We start from the raw sequence: 20,872 nt of genomic DNA on the forward strand, positions 1-20,872 counted from the left end.
TGATTTATTTTTTTATTTCACAACTGATCGTGGAAACAAATCTAAAATCAAAGTTACATTACATGTTGTTAAAAAGCTGAAGTGTCATAATATTCAACACATGGTGTAGACTTCAGCTGTATCTATCTATCTATCTATCTATCTATCTATCTATCTATCTATCTATCTATCTATCTATCTATCTATCTATCTATCTATCTATCTATCTATCTATCTATCTATCTATCTATCTATCTATATATATATCTAATATCTCTCTCTCTATCTATCTATATCTCTAATATCTCTCTCTCTCTCTCTATCTATCTATATATATATCTCTAATCTCTCTCTCTCTCTATCTATCTATATATATATCTCTAATCTCTCTCTCTCTCTATCTATCTATCTATCTATATATCTCTAATCTCTCTCTCTCTCTCTCTATCTATATATATATCTCTAATATCTCTCTCTCTATCTCTCTCTCTCTCTATATATATATCTCTAATCTCTCTCTCTCTCTCTCTCTCTCTCTCTCTCTCTATCTATATATATATCTCTAATCTCTCTCTCTCTCTCTCTCTCTATCTATCTATAGATATATCTCTAATCTCTCTCTCTCTCTCTCTCTCTCTCTCTCTATATATATATATATATATCTGTATCTCTAATATCTCTCTATCTATCTATCTATCTATCTATCTATCTATCTATCTATCTATCTATCTATCTATCTATCTATCTATCTATCTATCTATCTATCTATCTATATATATATCTAATATCTCTCTCTCTATCTATCTATATCTCTAATATCTCTCTCTCTCTCTCTCTATCTATATATATATCTCTAATATCTCTCTCTCTATCTCTCTCTCTCTATATATATATATCTCTAATCTCTCTCTCTCTCTCTCTCTCTCTCTCTCTCTCTCTCTCTCTCTCTCTCTATCTATATATATATCTCTAATCTCTCTCTCTCTCTCTCTCTCTCTCTCTCTCTCTCTCTATCTATCTATATATATATCTCTAATCTCTCTCTCTCTCTCTCTCTCTATATATATATATATCTGTATCTCTAATATCTCTCTCTCTCTCTCTCTCTATCTATCTATCTATCTATCTATCTATATATATATCTCTAATCTCTCTCTCTCTCTCTCTCTCTCTCTCTCTCTCTCTATCTATCTATATATATATCTCTAATCTCTCTCTCTCTCTCTCTCTCTCTATATATATATATCTGTATCTCTAATATCTCTCTCTCTCTCTCTATCTATCTATCTATCTATCTATCTATCTATCTATCTATCTATCTATCTATCTATCTATCTATCTATCTATCTATCTATCTATCTATCTATCTATCTATCTATCTATCTATCTATCTATCTATCTATATACAAAGATGAAACGTGAACAAACAGTTGTTTCCGTGGCTCTGCCGGTGGGCTGTTGTCTGATTCCCGGGGTTGTGCGTTCGAGTCCCTATTTTGCCGTTAATGTGGCAGAACCTTTGAGAAAAGTGGTTTTCGTGATTTTAGGATTTGAAGTGTTTCTAAAATGCTGAAGCAGGAATAATGAGCTCTGGAGGTCAGGATGAAAAAAACAAATGAAATAATCAAAGACTAAATGACTCTTTGATTATTTACACCCTCTTTCCTCGTCGTCTTCACATTTCTCTAGAAGTTGTTTGCTGAGGCGGGGAAAAGAAATGACGACTTGATTTCAAAGCCTCTTTATGGTCGTACAAGTCATATTTTATTTCATGTGCTTTACAAGGATATAAATAATGGCCCAAATTACAAAAATCAGTGTGCTGGAAGCCCAAGCCTTTGTACATTAGTTGGTCAGCAGTGATGACACCAAATAATCCAAGTTCGAGTTTACTCAAAACACCGTCCCCCCTGGACCCCTGCTCCTCCGGTACCCCTCCTCCTTTATTCTCCGCCTCCTTTACATCACAGGTGTGAACAATGAGGTTGGCAAAATAGCTATGTACATTTTATAATCGGATATCATCCAAATAATACAGTAATACTGCCTTTAAAATAGCACATCTGCTAGTAAGAGTAGAGCCCCGTGGAGACGATGGAGGGTTGACCTGACCGAAGAGTCACAGCGAGCGAAACCATCCGCGTGTTTTTAAAGGACCGCCGGCGTGCTTTAGATCTCAGCATGTCATAGAAAAATAATGTAACATTAAGACAACAGTAGACAAGAATTGCACAAGAATAAACATAATCATGGTAATATAATACTCTCATATTAAACATTAAATTGTCGGGCAATAGAATACTTTTTTTTTTTTTCTTTTTTTTTTTTTAAATTCCTCCAAACGAACAAACGTTTTTGTTCATGTAGCATCGTTAGCGGCGCCGCGGCTAGTCCAATCACACTGACACGCTTGTGCATATATCTGGATTCTTTTCTGACGTGGAAGAAAAACAAAAGAAAATCAGAAGAGCAAAAACATTTTGTTCTTAAAAAGAGAGAGAGAGAGAGAGAGAGAGCCAGCCGGACATCATGTGACCCGTTCTCACAGTCTCCGCCTCCCAAAGGTCCGGTGGGGGGGGTGGGGGGGAGGGGGGGGGGGGGGGGGGGATCAAACAGATCCGGGTTCAGATAACATTCAGAGAGCAGACCACCACACCGTCCATCAGGGTGTGTGTGTGTGTGTGTGTGTGTCCAGAGTTCACTGTGTCCAGAACATTTGTAGTCAACCTTAAACACGGTGGAGAAGCGTCCATGTTTCAGTCCTCCAGTGAGAACTGTGGGTCAAAGTGAGCGAGGTCCTGCAGTGTGTGTGTGTGTGTGTGTGTGTATGTGTGTGTGTGTGTGTGTGTGTGTGTGTGTGTGTGTGTGTGTGTGTGTGCGTGAGACATTGGTCCATGTTTAGGGCTGGCTACATTCTTTGCATTCCACAGTAAAAGACATGAGCGTCCGGCATTGCCCTGCAAAATGAGATGAGATGACTTATCGAGAGAGCCCGCACACCCCCCCCCTCTCCACCAGGCCCCCCGCTCGGCTCGCCCACCGGCCGCCATGCTCCCGCAAGCCGCATGCTAAAACCGCTCCGGAGGTCGTTAAGAGTGAAAAGACAGGGATCCTCTCGGGATAAAACGAGTGCTAGAAAAAGCAAAAGACTAAAGGAAAAACACACACAGCTTCTACGTCTTCCTTTAAAATGGTTTAAAAGTTTGTTAGTATCTCCAAAAAAATAATCTGATATAAAGGATGAAAAAGTTGAATACATTCTGCAGCCTGCTGGATGAACCAGTTTGAGACGCTACATCACCTCTCCTGCCTTCAGGTTAAAAACTCCCTCCGCTCGCCGCGTTGGGCCACACCCCCTCCGCACAGCTAAAACACTGTGAAGCGGCTCGTTCACGTGGTCAGAGGCGAGTGGACGAGGGGGGGCGGGGGGTGGAGAGGGAGGAGCGAGGGGTGGAGGAGGTGGAGGAGGAGGAGGAGGAGAGAGACGAAGCCAAATGGTTGCATCCATCGACAAGAAAGAAAAACAAGAAGCAGGTCGGCCGCACCGAAACACAGGGGACCACGCCCCCGACAGGTGGAGACAGAGAAGTGCACCACAGCCCTGGGTTCAAAGGTCATGCGCCCCCGCAGCCCCGGCAGGCGGGAGGACGAGGCCCGGGGCAGAAAAAGAGAAGGGGGAGGGGGGCAAAAAGAACGAGACAAGGAGAAAGAAGAGACAAGGCAGCGCAGACGTCATCATGCAGCGACAGGCTCGGCTAACGGGGGCGGGGCCACATGGATTCTCTTTTTTAAAAAATATGCTGCCGGTGAGGTGACGCAGCGGCTTGCGTCGCTTGTGCCCGGCCCAGGGGGCGGGGCCAGGGGGCGGGGCCCCGGCACAGCTCCGCCTCTCAAAGGCACACACACACAGGAGTGGACAAGGCGGGTGCATGTTAGAAAATAGTGGTCTCGTACTTGGTGTTGACTCCTCTCTTCGCCTCCTGACCCGGTTCCACGATCCATGGCACGTTGGCGTGGCCCTTCTGGTCCATGGACGGCTGCTCCATCTGGGGGGGGAGGGGGGAGAGGGGAGGAGGGGGATTATCATTTAGTCCCAACAGCAAACACACTCCCCTTAACGGTTTATTTTGGTTCCTCCTGGTAATTTCAAATTAATCAAGATGGTGAAGTGAGCGTGAAGCAGTTGGATGAGACAGTTGGATGAGACAGTTGGATGATAGTTGGATGATACAGTAGGATGATAAGCAGGATGATAGTAGGATGAAACAGTTGGATGATAGTTGGATGAGACATTTGGATGAGACAGTTGGATGATACAGTTGGATGATACAGTTGGATGATACAGTTGGATGATACAGTTGGATGATACAGTAGGATTAAACAGTTGGATGATAGTTGGATGAGACATTTGGATAAGACATTTGGATGATACAGTAGGACGATAGTTGGATGAGCCAGTTGGATGATACAGTTGGGTGAGACAGTTGGATGAGACAGTTGGATGATACAGTTGGACGATAGTTGGATGATACAGTTGGATGATACAGTAGGATTAAACAGTTGGACGATAGTTGGATGATACAGTTGGGTGAGACAGTTGGATGATAGTTGGATGAGACAGTTGGATGAGACAGTTGGATGAGACAGTTGGATGAGACAGTTGGATGATAGTTAGATGAGACAGTTGGATGATACAGTTGGATGATACAGTTGGACGATAGTTGGATGATACAGTTGGATGAGACAGTTGGATGATAGTTGGATGAGACAGTTGGATGAGACAGTTGGATGATACAGTTGGGTGAGACAGTTGGATGATAGTTGGATGAGACAGTTGGATGAGACAGTTGCATGAGACAGTTGGATGAGACAGTTGCATGATAGTTGGATGAGACAGTTGGATGATAGTTGGATGAGACAGTTGGATGAGGAGACACAGATGGAGGATCTGCTGTTCACTCAGGAACCAGAAGATTCGAAGCGTCAACACGAGGAGATGAAGAAACAGAAAGAAGCTTCTGATCTGAGGACGATCAGCCCCACCAGTCCAGCTCAGCGTTTCTATTTCTGCTTCTTCCTACACACATGAAGCTGTTTACATAAACTGCTGCGACGGACCAGATGAAGTGTCGAGAGTAGAGACTGTCGGTACGGTGGAACAGTGGAACAGTGGACCAGTGGAACAGTGGATCGCACCGCTGAAGCTCCTGCGGCTCAAATTTACACATTCATGGTCTAAAAGCTGCTGAATCTGCTGGTTTGGTACAATAACTCCTTATCTCCTCTCTGCACACACACACACACACACACACACACACACACACACACACACACACACACACACACACACACACACACACACACACACACACACACACACACACACTAATCCTGTTTGGGGTTCCAGGATTAAGCAGCACTGATCCGTCAGGCTCAACGACAACATGAAGCTGGAGCTGAAACTACATCCGCCTTAAAACCAAACGTTTTATCTCCTTTTGAGTCTTTTTGGTTTTTTTCCTGCAGAACTGTTGAGAAATAAGTTCTCATTTTCCTCTGTAGCGTCTCGCTATGCTCGGGTGGAATGTAGATAGAGCTGCTGGTAACGAGAGTATCAGACTTTAGTCATGTTTAGCATGTAGCAAGTAGCATGGCTGGTGTGTGAGCCTGACACTCTTTAGCATGTAGCAAGTAGCATGGCTGGTGTGTGAGCCTGAAACTCTTTAGCATGTAGCAAGTAGCATGGCTGGTGTGTGAGCCTGACACTCTTTAGCATGTAGCAAGTAGCATGGCTGGTGTGTGAGCCTGACACTCTTTAACATGTAGCATGTAGCATGGCTGGTGTGTGAGCCTGAAACTCTTTAGCATGTAGCAAGTAGCATGGCTGGTGTGTGAGCCTGACACTCTTTAGCATGTAGCAAGTAGCATGGCTGGTGTGTGAGCCTGACACTCTTTAGCATGTAGCAAGTAGCATGGCTGGTGTGTGAGCCTGACACTCTTTAGCATGTAGCAAGTAGCATGGAGTTACTACATGCTGAGCAATTAAACTACAGTGACAGCGGGCTCCCTCTACTGGGGATGAAGTTGCTGGTGATGAAGTTGCTGGTGATGAAGTTGCTGGTGATGAAGTTGCTGGTGTTGTACAAACTATTTTCCTCCTCTTGATATTTTGTCAGAACATAATTCACAGTCTGTCAGTTAATCCATTACTTTTGTCGTTTTCATTAATATTAAAGAATCTGTAAACTGACTCCTCCTCTCTCGTCTTCCTGACGATGATGTCATGTAGTACTCGCCGGGTTTTATCGAGGAGCTTTAATGAGTACGAGTACTCCATGCAGTATATCTGACCAATACCTGACACTAACAACGATAATTCCATGATGCGTCGTGTCTAAAACTGTTTTTATACAAACCGACTGTGATATTCTCACTTCAACATTTACATTTATATTCTCAGCTGCAGTTCAGGGCGTTCTGGGGGTTTCGTTTCACTCAAAGTTAAAGTTTTCAAGTCAGACTGAAACAAGACGAAGCTGCTTTAAGGCAGTCAGCATGTGTAGATTAGGCTCCGCCCCTTTTCCATCTTTAACCAATTAGCTTCAGTGGTGTAATTTCAATCACTCGATCATTAAATGGATTCTAGTCAAATGTCACTTTTCAACTTTGTGAGCCGTTAGTCACATTCACCCATTCACACAGATTCACACACCAACGCCGCCATGCAGAGCTCAGTCTGTCCACCGGGGGCAGTGTGGGCTTCAGGGTCCTGCTCAGGGACACTTTAACATGTGGACAGAGGGGGATGGGAATGGAACCGGCAACCTTCTGATTGGAGGTGAAACGAGCAGCGTCCTGTTCTCTTATCGTTTCTTCATGATGAGAGAGAAGCTGCCCGCAGCGCCAGAGTCGGCCGGATGGTGGCGCTGGACGGGGGCTTTGACTCAGACCTTCAGGCTGCAGCTCAGTGAACCCTGTGCCGTTTACAGTGAAGATGAAGATGAAGATGAAGAGTGGTTGAGTCAGCGGGAGCCACAGAGTCTGGGTGAGGTCTGTTAATTGTGCCGCCTATTGATTCACCACTTCATCACTAATCCTCGAGGAGCAGCGCCGGGCGAGGCAGCAGGGCCTGATGGAGGCCGAGGGGAAGGTGGAGCTGGAGGAGCACTGGAGTCTGGCTGCACGCTCGGCTTTATGTCGCCCAGAAACAAACAACACTTCTTTATTTAAAACACACACACACACACACACACACACACACACACACACACACACACACACACACACACACACACACACACACACACACACACACACACACACACACGGATGCAGTCAGTGGAGGGAAGGCGACACATAAAAGACCGGAGGACTTACAGACGACGTCTCTGAATTCACAGGGAAATGAATCGAAGGAGGAAAAAAAAAAGTGAACTGAAGAGTGAGAGAAGGAGGAGGAAGAGGAGGACCTGGAACTGAGCTTTGTGAGGAAGATGGAAGAGTCGAGGGGGAGGAAGAGGAGGGTGGAGAGGAGGCCGGTGGGGGGTGTAAATGTGGCCCGGTGACCAGCGGCTGGAGGGGGGCATGATGACCTACAGGGGCAGAGGTCACACAGAGGTCAAGGTGGGGCAACGCATGGCAGCAGCAAACAACCAGCAACCCAACAAACAAACAACCAGCAACCCAACAAACAAACAACCAGCAACCCAACAAACAAACAACCAGCAACCAAACAAACAAACAACCAGCAACCCAACAAACAAACAACCAGCAACCAAACAAACAAACAACCAGCAACCCAACAAATAACCAAATATCCAAACAAACAAACAACAGAGAGCAAACAGACAGTAGCCACAGTGAAAGAGCAAGTCCTCACAGCAACACCACTGCCTCACTCACTCACTCACTCACTCACTCACTCACTCACTCACTCACTCACTCACTCACTCACTCACTCACTCACTCACTCACTCACTCACTCACTCACTCACTCACTGCCTCACTCACTCATTCACTCACTCACTCACTCACTCACTCACTCACTCACTCACTCACTCACTCACTCACTCACTCACTCACTCACTCACTCACTCACATGAGACATGGACGAGAAAAGATATACCAAAACTAGACGGAGGCTCAAAATGATGAAAGACTAAAAAACTAAATATGTAAAAGGAGAAAGAAGGAGGGACGATAGAAGGAGTTTTTCTAAACAAAACCATTTATGTTTTAATACAGGAGGAGGCGTCCTTCAGCCAATAGGCATGCTTGTTGATCTAAGCCCCGCCCCTTCCACTGTGGGACATTTCCTCTGCAGCAACATTGGCTTCATATATCGACTGATCGACCGGAGTGTGTGACACACAAGCAGCGCTACTGGCTGCTAAATGTGTCACTAATAGTGAAGACACGCCTCCTCGGCTCTGAAGTGTCTCAACATGTGGCATCGTTTCCTCGTTTAACGACGACGCATCGACTCAGACCTGCTGCTTGAAAACAAGCTGTTTTATCTCCAATGTGGTTTTTCTGTTTAACTTTAAGTGACTCAGGGTAATAGATTACTGACAGTAATAGATTACACAGTCAGGGTCACATATTCAACTCAACACTCAGATTACAGATACATTGCCCTCGTGAGGACGGTACACACACACACACACACACACAGTGATGGTGACAGTGAGTGGGTGAGCGACACTGAGACACAAAGCAGCTGTATTTTAACGCTGCAGGACGAGATTATAGCCGTGAGGCGACAGGAATATTAAGTGAATTCTGCAGTAGCTCTGCTTTACTGCACACCACAAGCCATTACACGCACGCACGCACGCACGCACGCACGCACGCACGCACGCACGCACGCACGCACGCACGCACGCACGCACACACACACACAGGGAGCTGGAAAAAGAAAGCGATTAATGGTTAATGTGATGTTTGCCGACTCAGCAGATTGTGTGTACACCCGCCGTTGTCCATCATCACACACGCACACGCGCACACACGCACACGCACACGGCAGTCGCTCTGTCACGTCTCCATCGTCTCTCCTCTAACTTGAGAAGTGAGACGATCCCTCTGTTCTTCGTCTCGCGGCTCGCAGTGTGTGAAACGGTGTCACTCCGTACCGCTGCTCTGCAGACGACGGAGGAGAGGAGCGAGGATGGAGTGAGATTAGAGCCAGGGGCAACACACACACACACACACACACACACGCACACACACACACACACACACACACACACACACGCACAGAAAGTTGCGTTTTGGCCGTTTTCAATAACGTTAGCGTCCAGTGACTCTGTTCTATAAGCCGACCACCAAAACACTAAAACGGTTCTGTGTTTTTAAAACCCGAGACACCGACTCCAGAGGAACAGTGGTGGTAAGACTCCTGATGGAGGTCTGAAATCTTCAGCCTGATGTCGTGCGGTGTGAGCGCCGCAGTGCGACTCCTGCTACTGCGGCTGCTGTTAGCCAATAGAAACGTAGCAGGAAGTGACGATGGAAGAAGATAAAAGGTTCGACGCCGTCCAGATTCCCCGTCTACTTTCACTCTGGACGGTTTCCTACGAGAACAGCTGGACTGTCGGTGCTTTGATTCAGGAGACGGAGACGACCTCCAGGGAATGTTTGTTGTTCTGCTGGATTCCATGTGAGCTCGGTAAGATGAACGGATGAACGGCAGAAAGTTTTATCTTTGGTCTCCGTGTTTAGAATTTAAACTAAAAGAATGGGATGTTCACCTTCCAGTCCAGGGAACCAGAGAGGCTGAATTTCAGGAGTCCATCAGCAGCTCATGTCACATCCACACATCGACCAACGCACTGAACAATAAACTGATGTCGTTAGTCTGCCTGGCCACGAGGGGGCACTGTTGGTTGTTTTTGTTAGCGTTACACACACACGCACCCGCACCCGCACACGCACACACACACGCACACGCACACGCACACACACACACACACACACACACACACACACATACACCGCCAAAGGATTAGTCTGGTAAACCGAGGCGAAGTGAGAAACCATGTAAATGAAATGAGACGAGACGGTGATGGACCAGAATCAGCAGAGGAAATGGAACAGGAAGTTGATGGGACAGGAAGTTCATGGGACAGGAAGTTCATGGGACAGGAAGTTGATGGGACAGGAGGTTGAAGGGACAGGATGTTGATTGGACAGGAAGTTGATGGGACAGGAAGTTGATGGGACAGGAGGTTGATGGGACAGGAAGTTCATGGGACAGGAGGTTGATGGGACAGGAAGTTGATGGGACAGGAAGTTGATGGGACAGGAGGTTGATGGGACAGGAAGTTGATGGGACAGGAAGTTCATGGGACAGGAGGTTGATGGGACAGGAAGTTGATGGGACAGGAAGTTGATTGGACAGGAAGTTCATGGGACAGGAGGTTGATGGGACAGGAGGTTGATGGGACAGGATGTTGATGGGACAGGAAGTTGATGGGATGCTGGTTAGAGCGATAAGAAGCAAAGACAGAAAAGCTAAAGGAGTTAAAGAGTTAAAACAAGAGAAAATCCATCTGAAAGCATCAGTCGTATATTTAAATGTATAAAACTGTGAATGAGGCCGATGAGGGTGTGACCGTGTTCAACCACAGAGTGGAAGTTAAAGCGTTGCAGCTCTAATCTCCATCGATCTTCAGCTCAGGATGGATTTTCTCATGCAGCAGTACCTCGGCTGAGCAGTAGGGGGCGCTTACAGATTTGCGGATGTTGATGCGGGGTTTGGGGATGGGCTTGCTGGGCTTGCTGTCGAAGCTCTCGGGCAGCGTGGACGAGCCGTGGCCGCTCTTCCTGGCCTGCAGGGCCAGCTGGTAGGCCACCTCGAAGGCCTGGCCCAGCGTCAGGATGATCTCGTAGGCCAGGTTCTGTTGGGAGGAAGCAGTCAGGCGTAAGTACACGGCGTGAGGACGCGGCGTGAGGACGTGGCGTGAGGACGCGGTGGCTGAACGGCAGCCGGGAGGCTCGGTACTGACCACGTCGAAGGCGGTGAAGACGTGGCAGTAGTGGTGGCTGGACTTGAGGTCTTTGGTGATGTAGGCGAACGTGGACAGATCCTCGGGATCCTGAGCGGCGCAGGAGATGTTCCGGATCTCATGCTCGGCGATGATGTTCTGCTGAGCGAGAGGAAGAGAGCAGATGGAAAGATAAAGAGGTGCCAAGAGGAAAAGCTGTTTTCCCCCCGTGAAGCCTCTTCATGGAAAAACCAAGGTGATTTATTATTCATCCTCAAACTGTAATCTGAGTTCCAACCTGTCCTCTGGTACCGGTTCACTACCGACTCAACATCAAAGCCCAAATGAAGTTTTATGCCACAGCTAATGTTTGGAAAAAACTGCGTTTAAAAAAAAAGATGGACGACGCAAAGTGGAGAAAATAAATTAGACTTAGAGAAGAATTAGTAGACAAATTTAAAAATGAGGCGACGTCACCTCAACATGCACAGCAGGTTAAATACTTTACTCTGATTACTTTAGTAACCTGGCAGAAGTGGAGTTAAACTGTATTCTGCACAGTAAAGGAGCAGGACTGGCGAGTCTCTGGGAGGACGCAGCAGTTTCTTACTTTTCTGGTTGAGTTCAGACGTTACCGTAGAAACAACAACTGACTGATGCAGGTTTGGTAAACTGGACATGGTGGGTCAGTGGTGATCAATACGCTGATCAATACGCTGATCAATACAGCCTCACTGGCTGTTTTACCACCTTGAAATGTTTCAGCTTTTTTCAAGCTGCTTTAGCCGTTAGCGTTCTGTAGCTATATTAGTCATTCAATTATTTTCATTGTTTTTAGCATCGCTTGCTAACGTCGCCTCAAAAGTTAGAAAAACATCAACCAGAATCACGGCAGTGAACAAATCCAGATGTTGAATAAACTTTTTACTTTTTTGATTTAAATTTATTTGCTTTGCTCACCTTATAGTTAAAAATGGAACATTTACCACCTGAACCAGGCATTTGGAACATCAGGCCCGTCAGCTAAAACCATCTAAAACCGACTAAAACTGACTAAAACCATCTAAAATCGGCTTAAACCGACTAAAGCCAGCTAAATCCAGCTAAAACCATCTAAAACCAACTAAAACCAACTAAAACCGACTAAAACCGACTAAAACCATCTAAAACCGTCTAAAACCATCTAGAACCATCTAAAACCAACTAAAACCATCTAAAACCGACTAAAACCATCTAAAATCGGCTTAAACCGACTAAAGCCAGCTAAAACCAGCTAAAACCATCTAAAACCGACTAAAACCGACTAAAACCGACTAAAACCATCTAAAACCATCTAAAACCAACTAAAACCAACTAAAACCGACTAAAACTGGCTAAAACCATCTAAAAGTGCCTAAAACCTACGAAAACGGGCTAAAACCGACTAAAACCATCTAAAACCGACTAAAACCATCTAAAATCGGCTTAAACCGACTAAAGCCAGCTAAAACCAGCTAAAACCATCTAAAACCAACTAAAACCGACTAAAACCGACTAAAACCGACTAAAACCATCTAAAACCGTCTAAAACCAACTAAAACCAACTAAAACCGACTAAAACTGGCTAAAACCATCTAAAAGTGGCTAAAACCTACGAAAACGGGCTAAAACCGACTAAAACCATCTAAAACCGACTAAAACCATCTAAAATCGGCTTAAACCGACTAAAGCCAGCTAAAACCAGCTAAAACCATCTAAAACCAACTAAAACCGACTAAAACCGACTAAAACCGACTAAAACCATCTAAAACCGTCTAAAACCAACTAAAACCAACTAAAACCGACTAAAACTGGCTAAAACCATCTAAAAGTGGCTAAAACCTACGAAAACGGGCTAAAACCGACTAAAACCATCTAAAACAGACTAAAACAGTTGTTTTTTTTAAATTTCAAAGAAAAGATTGTTTTTTCCTTTTTTTTTTTTTTTTTAACACATTTCTAGTTTAGGACTCTGAGATCTGGTGATAGCTGGTTGCTATCAGACGAGCCGTTATGTCAGAGGGAGGGAGTTTGTAAAAACTCCCAGAATGCCACAGCCAGAGAAGTTTTCAGGACGTTTCACTGGATTTTGCATCAGAATGTTTATTTAACCAGGCTTCATGTTGTGGTTGGAGTCATTTTTAGGAGTAATTCTTTGGTTTTGTGAAAACATCAACATGTTCATGTGGTACACTGGCACGCGTCACAAGAAAGTTTAAATTTAAAGGTTATTTTGGCTCCGATTCACCTGGACTGACTGAGTTTAACCCTCCTGGTTCAAGGGGACAGGAAGTGACCTGTTTTAGCTTAAATACCATGGAATCAATCTTTAAGTGTCTCTCTTCACCGTGAAAAGTTAAACATGAACCTTTGTCTCGTAGGTATTTGGTAATGTCTGGACAGGAGGTTCTACCTTGTTCGTGGCGTCGATGAACTTCACTCCCTTGTAGGACACGGAGAGCACGATGGTCGGAACCTTCTTCATCTGTTCTGTCGACTTCTTGGAGTGTACGGTGGAGGACCAGGCGGAGGACCAGGTGGAGGACCAGGTGGAGGACCAGGAGAAGGACCAGGTGGAGGACCAGGATGAGGACCAGGTGGAGGACCAGGCGGAAGACCAGGTGGAGGACCAGGAGGAAGACCAGGTAGAGGACCAGGTGAGGGACCAGGAGGAGGACCAGGTGAGGGACCAGGTGGAGGACCAGGTGAAGGACCAGGAGGAGGACCAGGAGGAGGACCAGGTGAGGGACCAGGTGGAGGACCAGGTGAAGGACCAGGAGGAGGACCAGGCGAAGGACCAGGTGGAGGACCGGGTGAGGGACCAGGTGAGGGACCAGGAGGAGGACCAGGAGGAGGACCGGGAGGAGGACCAGGTGGAGGACCGGGAGGAGGACCGGGAGGAGGACCAGGAGAGAAGGAGGAGAATGAGAAGCAATCCAGTTGACTCAGGGGAGGTCCGAATTGTCCCTCCTAACTCCTTAACTATCGACTTTACCTTAACCCCTGGATGACATCACAGGGTTAGTGAAAGGTGTTAGGAGGCTTATCAGTGGTTCCTAAGCTAAAGGAGGTTCTACAGGAAGCATCAATGGTTCCTAGGCTAAAGGAGGTTCTAAAGGAAGCATCAATGGTTCCTAAGCTAAAGGAGGTTCTACAGGAAGCATCAATGGTTCCTAGGCTAAAGGAGGTTCTAAAGGAAGCATCAATGGTTCCTAGGCTAAAGGAGGTTCTAAAGGAAGCAACGAGCCTCCTTTCCTTTGCTTATTGAGAATTCAGACGGTCCTCATCATGGCCGCCACACAAAACACTTCCGGGGCGAAGTAGAAGAGGAGACAGGAGGAGACAGGAGGAGACAGTTTGGACGTACCTTCAGTGTGGGACTTGTACTGTGGTGTTTTCCTGTGTCTATGAGAGAACAGTGTTATGGTGCAGTGGTGAGCACAGCCTCACAGTGACAGTCCCCATGTTTGAGTCCAGGAGATTGTGGGCAGAGTTTGCATGTTCTCCTGTTCCTGGGTTCTGTGTGTGTGTGTGTGTGTGTGTGTGTGTGTGTCTGTGTGTGTGTGTGTGTGTGTGTGTGTGTGTGTGTGTGTGTGTGTGTGTAATCCAGCGTGGCTGTTAGAGATCTAATCTGTCTGAAGTGAAGGACTGATGATAATCAGCAGATAAGATAAACAAAGAAAGTGTGAGATAATGAGCTGGTGATCATGTGACTTCCTCCCTGATTACCAGGATCAATCGTCTCAAAGGTCAGCGGGTCGTTTAATCCTTCATGAGAACAGCTGAGCGGCGCAGCAGCAGCAACAGATCTGAGGTCGCCCTCCGCTTGTTTCCTCCACTGTAATGAAGGCGGAGGACCAAGGAGGACTTCCTGCCACGTCAGCGTTTCCTCCCAGCGGCCATCTTACCTGCCAGCGAGCTCCAGGAGAGACAAGCTCTTCCTCCTTCACTCGTCTTCATCACTGCTCACCTCGCCTCCCAGGACCCCTGCTTCTATCAGGGGCCGCCCTTCATCTTCACTACTGCTGCTGCTGCTGCTGCTGCCGCTGCTGCTGCTGCACCAGTCATGATCAGGTAGAACTGAAAAACTGACGGAGGCAGCAGGACTCCACCCTAAGAGCATGAACCTGAACCTCCACCTGCACTGCAGGGAGGGAGGGGCTCATCTCAATGGTGTTTATGTTGAAGATACCGTTGTGTATTTAATATGTATTTAACTTGTATTTAATGTGTATAAGTTGAAGATACTGTAGTGTATTTAATGTGTATTTAATGGTGTACATGTTGAAGATACTGTGGTGTATTTAATGTGTATTTAATGTGTATTTATTGGTGTATATGTTGAAGATACTGTAGTGTATTCAATGTTTATTTATTGATGTATATGTTGAAGATATTGTAGTGTATTTAATGTGTATTTAATGGTGTATATGTTGAAGGTACTGTAGTGTATTTAATGTGTATTTAATAGTGTATATGTTGAAGATACTGTGGTGTATTTAATGTGTATTTAATGTGTATTTATTGGTGTATATGTTGAAGATACTGTGGTGTATTTAATGTGTATTTAATGTGTATTTATTGGTGTATATGTTGAAGATACTGTAGTGTATTTAATGTGTATTTCATGGTGTATATGTTGAAGATACTGTAATGTATTTAATGTGTATTTAACGTGTATTTAATGTGTATATGTTGAAGATATTGTAGTGTCTTTAATGTGTATTTAATGGTGTATATGTTGAAGGTACTGTAGTGTATTTAATGTGTATTTAATAGTGTATATGTTGAAGATACTGTGGTGTATTTAATGTGTATTTAATGTGTACTTATTGGTGTATATGTTGAAGATACTGTGGTGTATTTAATGTGTATTTAATGTGTATTTATTGGTGTATATGTTGAAGATACTGTAGTGTATTTAATGTGTATTTCATGGTGTATATGTTGAAGATACTGTAATGTATTTAATGTGTATTTAACGTGTATTTAATGGTGTATATGTTGAAGATACTGTAGTGTATTTAATGTGTATTTAATGGTGTATATGTTGAAGATACTGTAATGTATTTAATGTGTATTTAACGTGTATTTAATGTGTATATGTTGAAGATACTGTAATGTATTTAATGTGTATTTAACGTGTATTTAATGTGTATATGTTGAAGATACTGTAGAGTATTTAATAGTGTATATGTTGAAGATACTGTAGAGTATTTGATGTGTATTTATCAGTGTAGAGTACACAGCAGAGCAGCAGTGTTTGTCTCATGAATATTAATGAGGAAATCGTTCACATTGCAGCAGCAGCAGAGTGACGGCCGGCGGAGTGAGAGAGAAAAGAGGAAAAGAGGAAAAGAGCGATAGCAGGACAGAGACGACGGGTTAGAAATAGAGAGAGAAGAAGGAGAAGGAGAAGGAGGAGGAGGAGGAGAAGGAGGAGGAGGAGGAGGATTAGGAGGAGGAGGAGGAGGAGGCGGAGGAGGAGGAGGAGGAGGAGGAGGAGGAGGAGGAGGAGTGTACAGGTGATCAGAGGTAAAAGGGGGATTGTGGGAATCAAACCACCCAGACGAGGACATGAAGAATAAATCCTCCTTAATGCAGCTATAGAAGAGACGGGAGGAGACAGGAAGAGACAGGAGGAGACGGGAGGAGACAGGAGGAGGGAGGAGACAGGAGGAGACAGGGGAGACGGGAGGAGACAGGAGGAGGGAGGAGACAGGGGAGACGGGAGGAGACAGGAGGAGACGGGTGGAGACGGGAGGAGACGGGTGGAGACGGGAGGAGACGGGAGGAGACGGGTGGAGACAGGAGGAGACGGGTGGAGACAGGAGGAGACGGGTGGAGACAGGAGGAGACGGGTGGAGACAGGAGGAGACCGGTGTTACGGTGAGATTTACCCTCATCTTGGCGCAGGCGTCTTGAGTGGACTCGGTTCCTCGCAGCTCCTTCACCAGCATGGAGCCCAGGTACTGTGGAGGAGACATGCTTTAGTGAAACACCCGGCCCGTAGAGGACACGTCCTCCTCTCCTTACAGCTCCAGCCATATGGAGCCAGGAGCACCACAGGGCTCCGTGCTGGTGCCACAGCACTTTGGCACGACTCAACAAGACTTTCAAAACATTTCTTTATTCGACCCGCTTTATCCTGCTGGGCTCCTTTTCCCAGAGCAGAACCCCGACACTCTCGTGTGTTCGTGGAAAACAGAGGAGCTGAAATTAATCTACATAAATGACGTCTCCCCTCCCCTCTCTCCCCCGTCTCTCTCTCTCTCTATCCCCCCCTCTCTTATTATTATTATTATTATTATTATTATTATGATTATTAGGGCTCAGTTGGTAGAGCGGTCATCTCTCAAGGTTGCAGGTTTGATTCCCATCTCCACCTGTCAACACGCCGAAGTGTCCTTGAGCAAGACACTGAACTCCAAACTGCTCCATCAGAGTGATGGCGCCCCCTGCACGGCTGCAGCCTCTATGGGCGTGTGAATGTGTGAGTGAATGTGTAAATGTGTGAATGTGGTTAATGATGTAAAGCGTATAGAAGTGAAGTCCATTTACCTTTTAATGTCCCGAGCTGAGACACTGTCTCCTGAATTACTGAACACAAAGATGGTTCACCCTGAGAGCTTTTTACTGTGTTCATATTCTGTTTACTGTGTTTATATTCTGTTTACTGTGTTTATATTCTGTTTACTGTGTTTATATTCTGTTTACTTTCTGTTTACTGTGTTTATATTCTGTTTACTGTGTTTATTTTCTGTTTACTGTGTTTATATTCTGTTTACTTTCTGTTTACTGTGTTTATATTCTGTTTACTGTGTTTATATTCTGTTTACTGTGTTTATATTCTGTTTACTTTCTGTTTACTGTGTTTATATTCTGTTTACTGTGTTTATTTTCTGTTTACTTTCTGTTTACTGTGTTCATATTCTGTTTACTTTCTGTTTACTGTGTTTATATTCTGTTTACTTTCTGTTTACTGTGTTCATATTCTGTTTACTTTCTGTTTACTGTGTTTATATTCTGTTTACTGTGTTTATTTTCTGTTTACTTTCTGTTTACTGTGTTTATATTCTGTTTACTGTGTTTATATTCTGTTTACTTTCTGTTTACTGTGTTCATATTCTGTTTACTTTCTGTTTACTGTGTTTATATTCAGTTTACTTTCTGTTTACTGTGTTCATATTCTGTTTACTTTCTGTTTACTGTGTTTATATTCTGTTTACTTTCTGTTTACTGTGTTCATATTCTGTTTACTTTCTGTTTACTGTGTTCATATTCTGTTTACTTTCTGTTTACTGTGTTTATATTCTGTTTATTTTCTGTTTACTGTGTTTATATTCTGTTTACTGTGTTTATATTCTGTTTATTTTCTGTTTACTGTGTTTATATTCTGTTTACTGTGTTTATTTTCTGTTTACTGTGTTTATATTCTGTTTACTTTCTGTTTACTGTGTTTATATTCTGTTTACTGTGTTTATATTCTGTTTATTTTCTGTTTACTGTATTTATATTCTGTTTACTGTGTTTATTTTCTGTTTACTGTGTTTATATTGTGTTTACTGTGTTTATATTGTGTTTATTTCCTGTTTACTGTGTTTATATTCTGTTTACTGTGTTTATATTGTGTTTATTTTCTGTTTACTGTGTTTATATTTTGTTTATTTCCTGTTTACTGTGTTTATTGTCTGTTTACTGCGTTTCAGGTAACGAGTTGAGACAGACGGTCTGAGTCCGTCTGTCTCCTCTCTGACGAAGACGTAACGTGGCAGGACATGATGAAGACGCCGCCTGTCAGCTGTCAGCTTCGCTCGCAGGCTTTGTGAGGATGAGTGTGATGAAGATGTCGGAGCCTTGCTGAGGATGAGTGTGATGAAGCTGTAGGAGCTGCACGATGAAGGCTGCCAGCTGCTGCCGCTGCCCTCCATGATGAAGATGAAGATGAAGATGAGCTGAAGCAGCCGCAGCTTCGTCACGTTTCAATGATTCATGACTGAATTCTTCAGGACCAACAGAGTAAATCCGTCTTCCATACAAACGACACCGTCCAGCAGTAATGTGAGTACCTGTGTATATGTACTCACTACTGTCATTAAGGAGTATTCTATACAGTTATTTCTCGTATGTAATTTCATTCGCTTGAGTACAATTCCCACCATGTACTTTAGGGATGCACAATGGTTCAGTGGTGAGCACCGCGGGGCTTTGGTGTCTGCATGTTCTCTCTGTTGCATTAGTCTTCCTCTCCAGGTACTCTTCCTCCTACTCTTCCTCTCCCTCACACAAACACACGACTCATGAGTGTGAATATACTTTAGAATGGATTAATATAAAAGTGTCAGCAGACAAATGAAAATGATGAGATTCAGAGCAGAGATATTTAGAACCTGTTCAGAGTTCAGAGCCTCACAGACATGAAGACTAACAAACTCCCACCAAGTCGAAGTTGATGAAGAATCTTAGATATAAAGTCTTCAGGTCTTCAGGTGAGAAGTCGTTTCTGAGTTTTGGACCAAAATACAAACTTTTACTTGACGAAGAAAGAGTTTTATTTTTTTTTTAATTTTGGCTGATTTCCTTGTATTGAGTGATTGTTTGAGCTGACAGCTTCGTTAACAGCTTCACTAACACTTCACTAACAGCTTCACTAACAGCAGCTTCACTAACAGCTTCACTAACAGCTTCACTAACAGCTTCATTAACAGCTTCATTAACAGCAGCTTCACTAACAGCTTCACTAACAGCTTAATTAACAGCTTCATTAACAGCTTTACTAACAGCAGCTTCAATTACAGCTTCACTAACACTTCACTAACAGCAGCTTCACTAACAGCTTCAGTAACAGCTTCACTAACAGATTCACTAACAGCAGCTTCACTGACAGCTTCACTATCAGCTTCACTATCAGCATCTTTATTAACAGCTTCACTAAGAGCTTCACTAAAAGCTTCACTAACAGCAGCTTCATGAACAGCTTCACTAACAGCTTCACTAACAGCTTCACTAACAGCAGCTTCACTAACAGCTTCAATTACAGCTTCACTAACAGCTTCACTATCAGCATCTTTATTAACAGCTTCACTAACAGCTTCATTAACAGCTTCACAAACAGCAGCTTCACTAACAGTTTCACTATCAGCATCTTTATTAACAGCTTCACTAACAGCTTCACTAAGAGCTTCACTAACAGCTTCACTAACAGCAGCTTCACTAACAGCTTCAATTACAGCTTCACTAAGCTTCAATTACAGCTTCACTAACAGCTTCACTCACAGCTTCACTAACACTTCATTAACAGCTTCACTAACAGCAGCTTCACTAACAGCTTCACTGACAGCTTCACTAACAGCAGCTTCACTAACAGCTTCACTAACAGCTTCACTAACAGCTTCACTGACAGCTTCACTCACAGCTTCACTATCAGCTTCAATTACAGCTTCACTAAGCTTCACTAACAGCTTCACTAACAGCTTCACTAACAGCTTCAATTACAGCTTCACTAAGCTTCACTAACAGCTTCACTAACAGCTTCACTAACAGCTTCAATTACAGCTTCACTAACAGCTTCACTAACAGCTTCACTAACAGCTTCACTAACAGCAGCTTCACTAACAGCTTCACTAACAACTTCACTAACAGCTTCACTAACAGCTTCACTCACAGCTTCACTAGCACAGAGGTACATTATCAGTCTCCTCCTGTCTGGACTCTTCGTCCCTCAGGTTTGATGAAGACGCTGTAATGACTGAGTTTAACAGGACGACGTTTCAGAGACTTTCTGCACCTCGCAGCTCCTCTAATCCCCAAAGTGGATCCTGAACGCAGCTTTTAGTCTCCAGCATGTTTACAGCTCCTTCATCTCAGCGGCTCAGCTCGGCGCCGAG

At 44.3% G+C, this 20,872-nt stretch overlaps 1 protein-coding gene across 1 annotated transcript in view; it reads right to left on the reverse strand.

Moving 5' to 3' along the window:
* Positions 1-3,036: 3,036 nt before the first annotated feature.
* anks1b (ankyrin repeat and sterile alpha motif domain containing 1B) overlaps positions 3,037-20,872 on the reverse strand; it is a gene marked incomplete at its 5' end in the record, with an annotated part of 204,047 nt that continues 186,211 nt past the window's right edge. The window contains 5 exons of the mRNA XM_080491747.1: positions 3,037-4,025; positions 10,713-10,880; positions 10,989-11,126; positions 13,399-13,485; positions 16,886-16,957. Coding sequence (XP_080347873.1) covers positions 3,912-4,025; positions 10,713-10,880; positions 10,989-11,126; positions 13,399-13,485; positions 16,886-16,957 — 579 coding nt within the window. The 3' untranslated portion in view covers positions 3,037-3,911. The remainder of the gene's footprint in view (positions 4,026-10,712; positions 10,881-10,988; positions 11,127-13,398; positions 13,486-16,885; positions 16,958-20,872) is intronic.

Source organism: Lipophrys pholis, assembly GCF_963383615.2.
Source record: "Lipophrys pholis genome assembly, chromosome: 22".
In the NCBI taxonomy this organism is placed as follows: Eukaryota; Metazoa; Chordata; class Actinopteri; order Blenniiformes; family Blenniidae; genus Lipophrys; species Lipophrys pholis.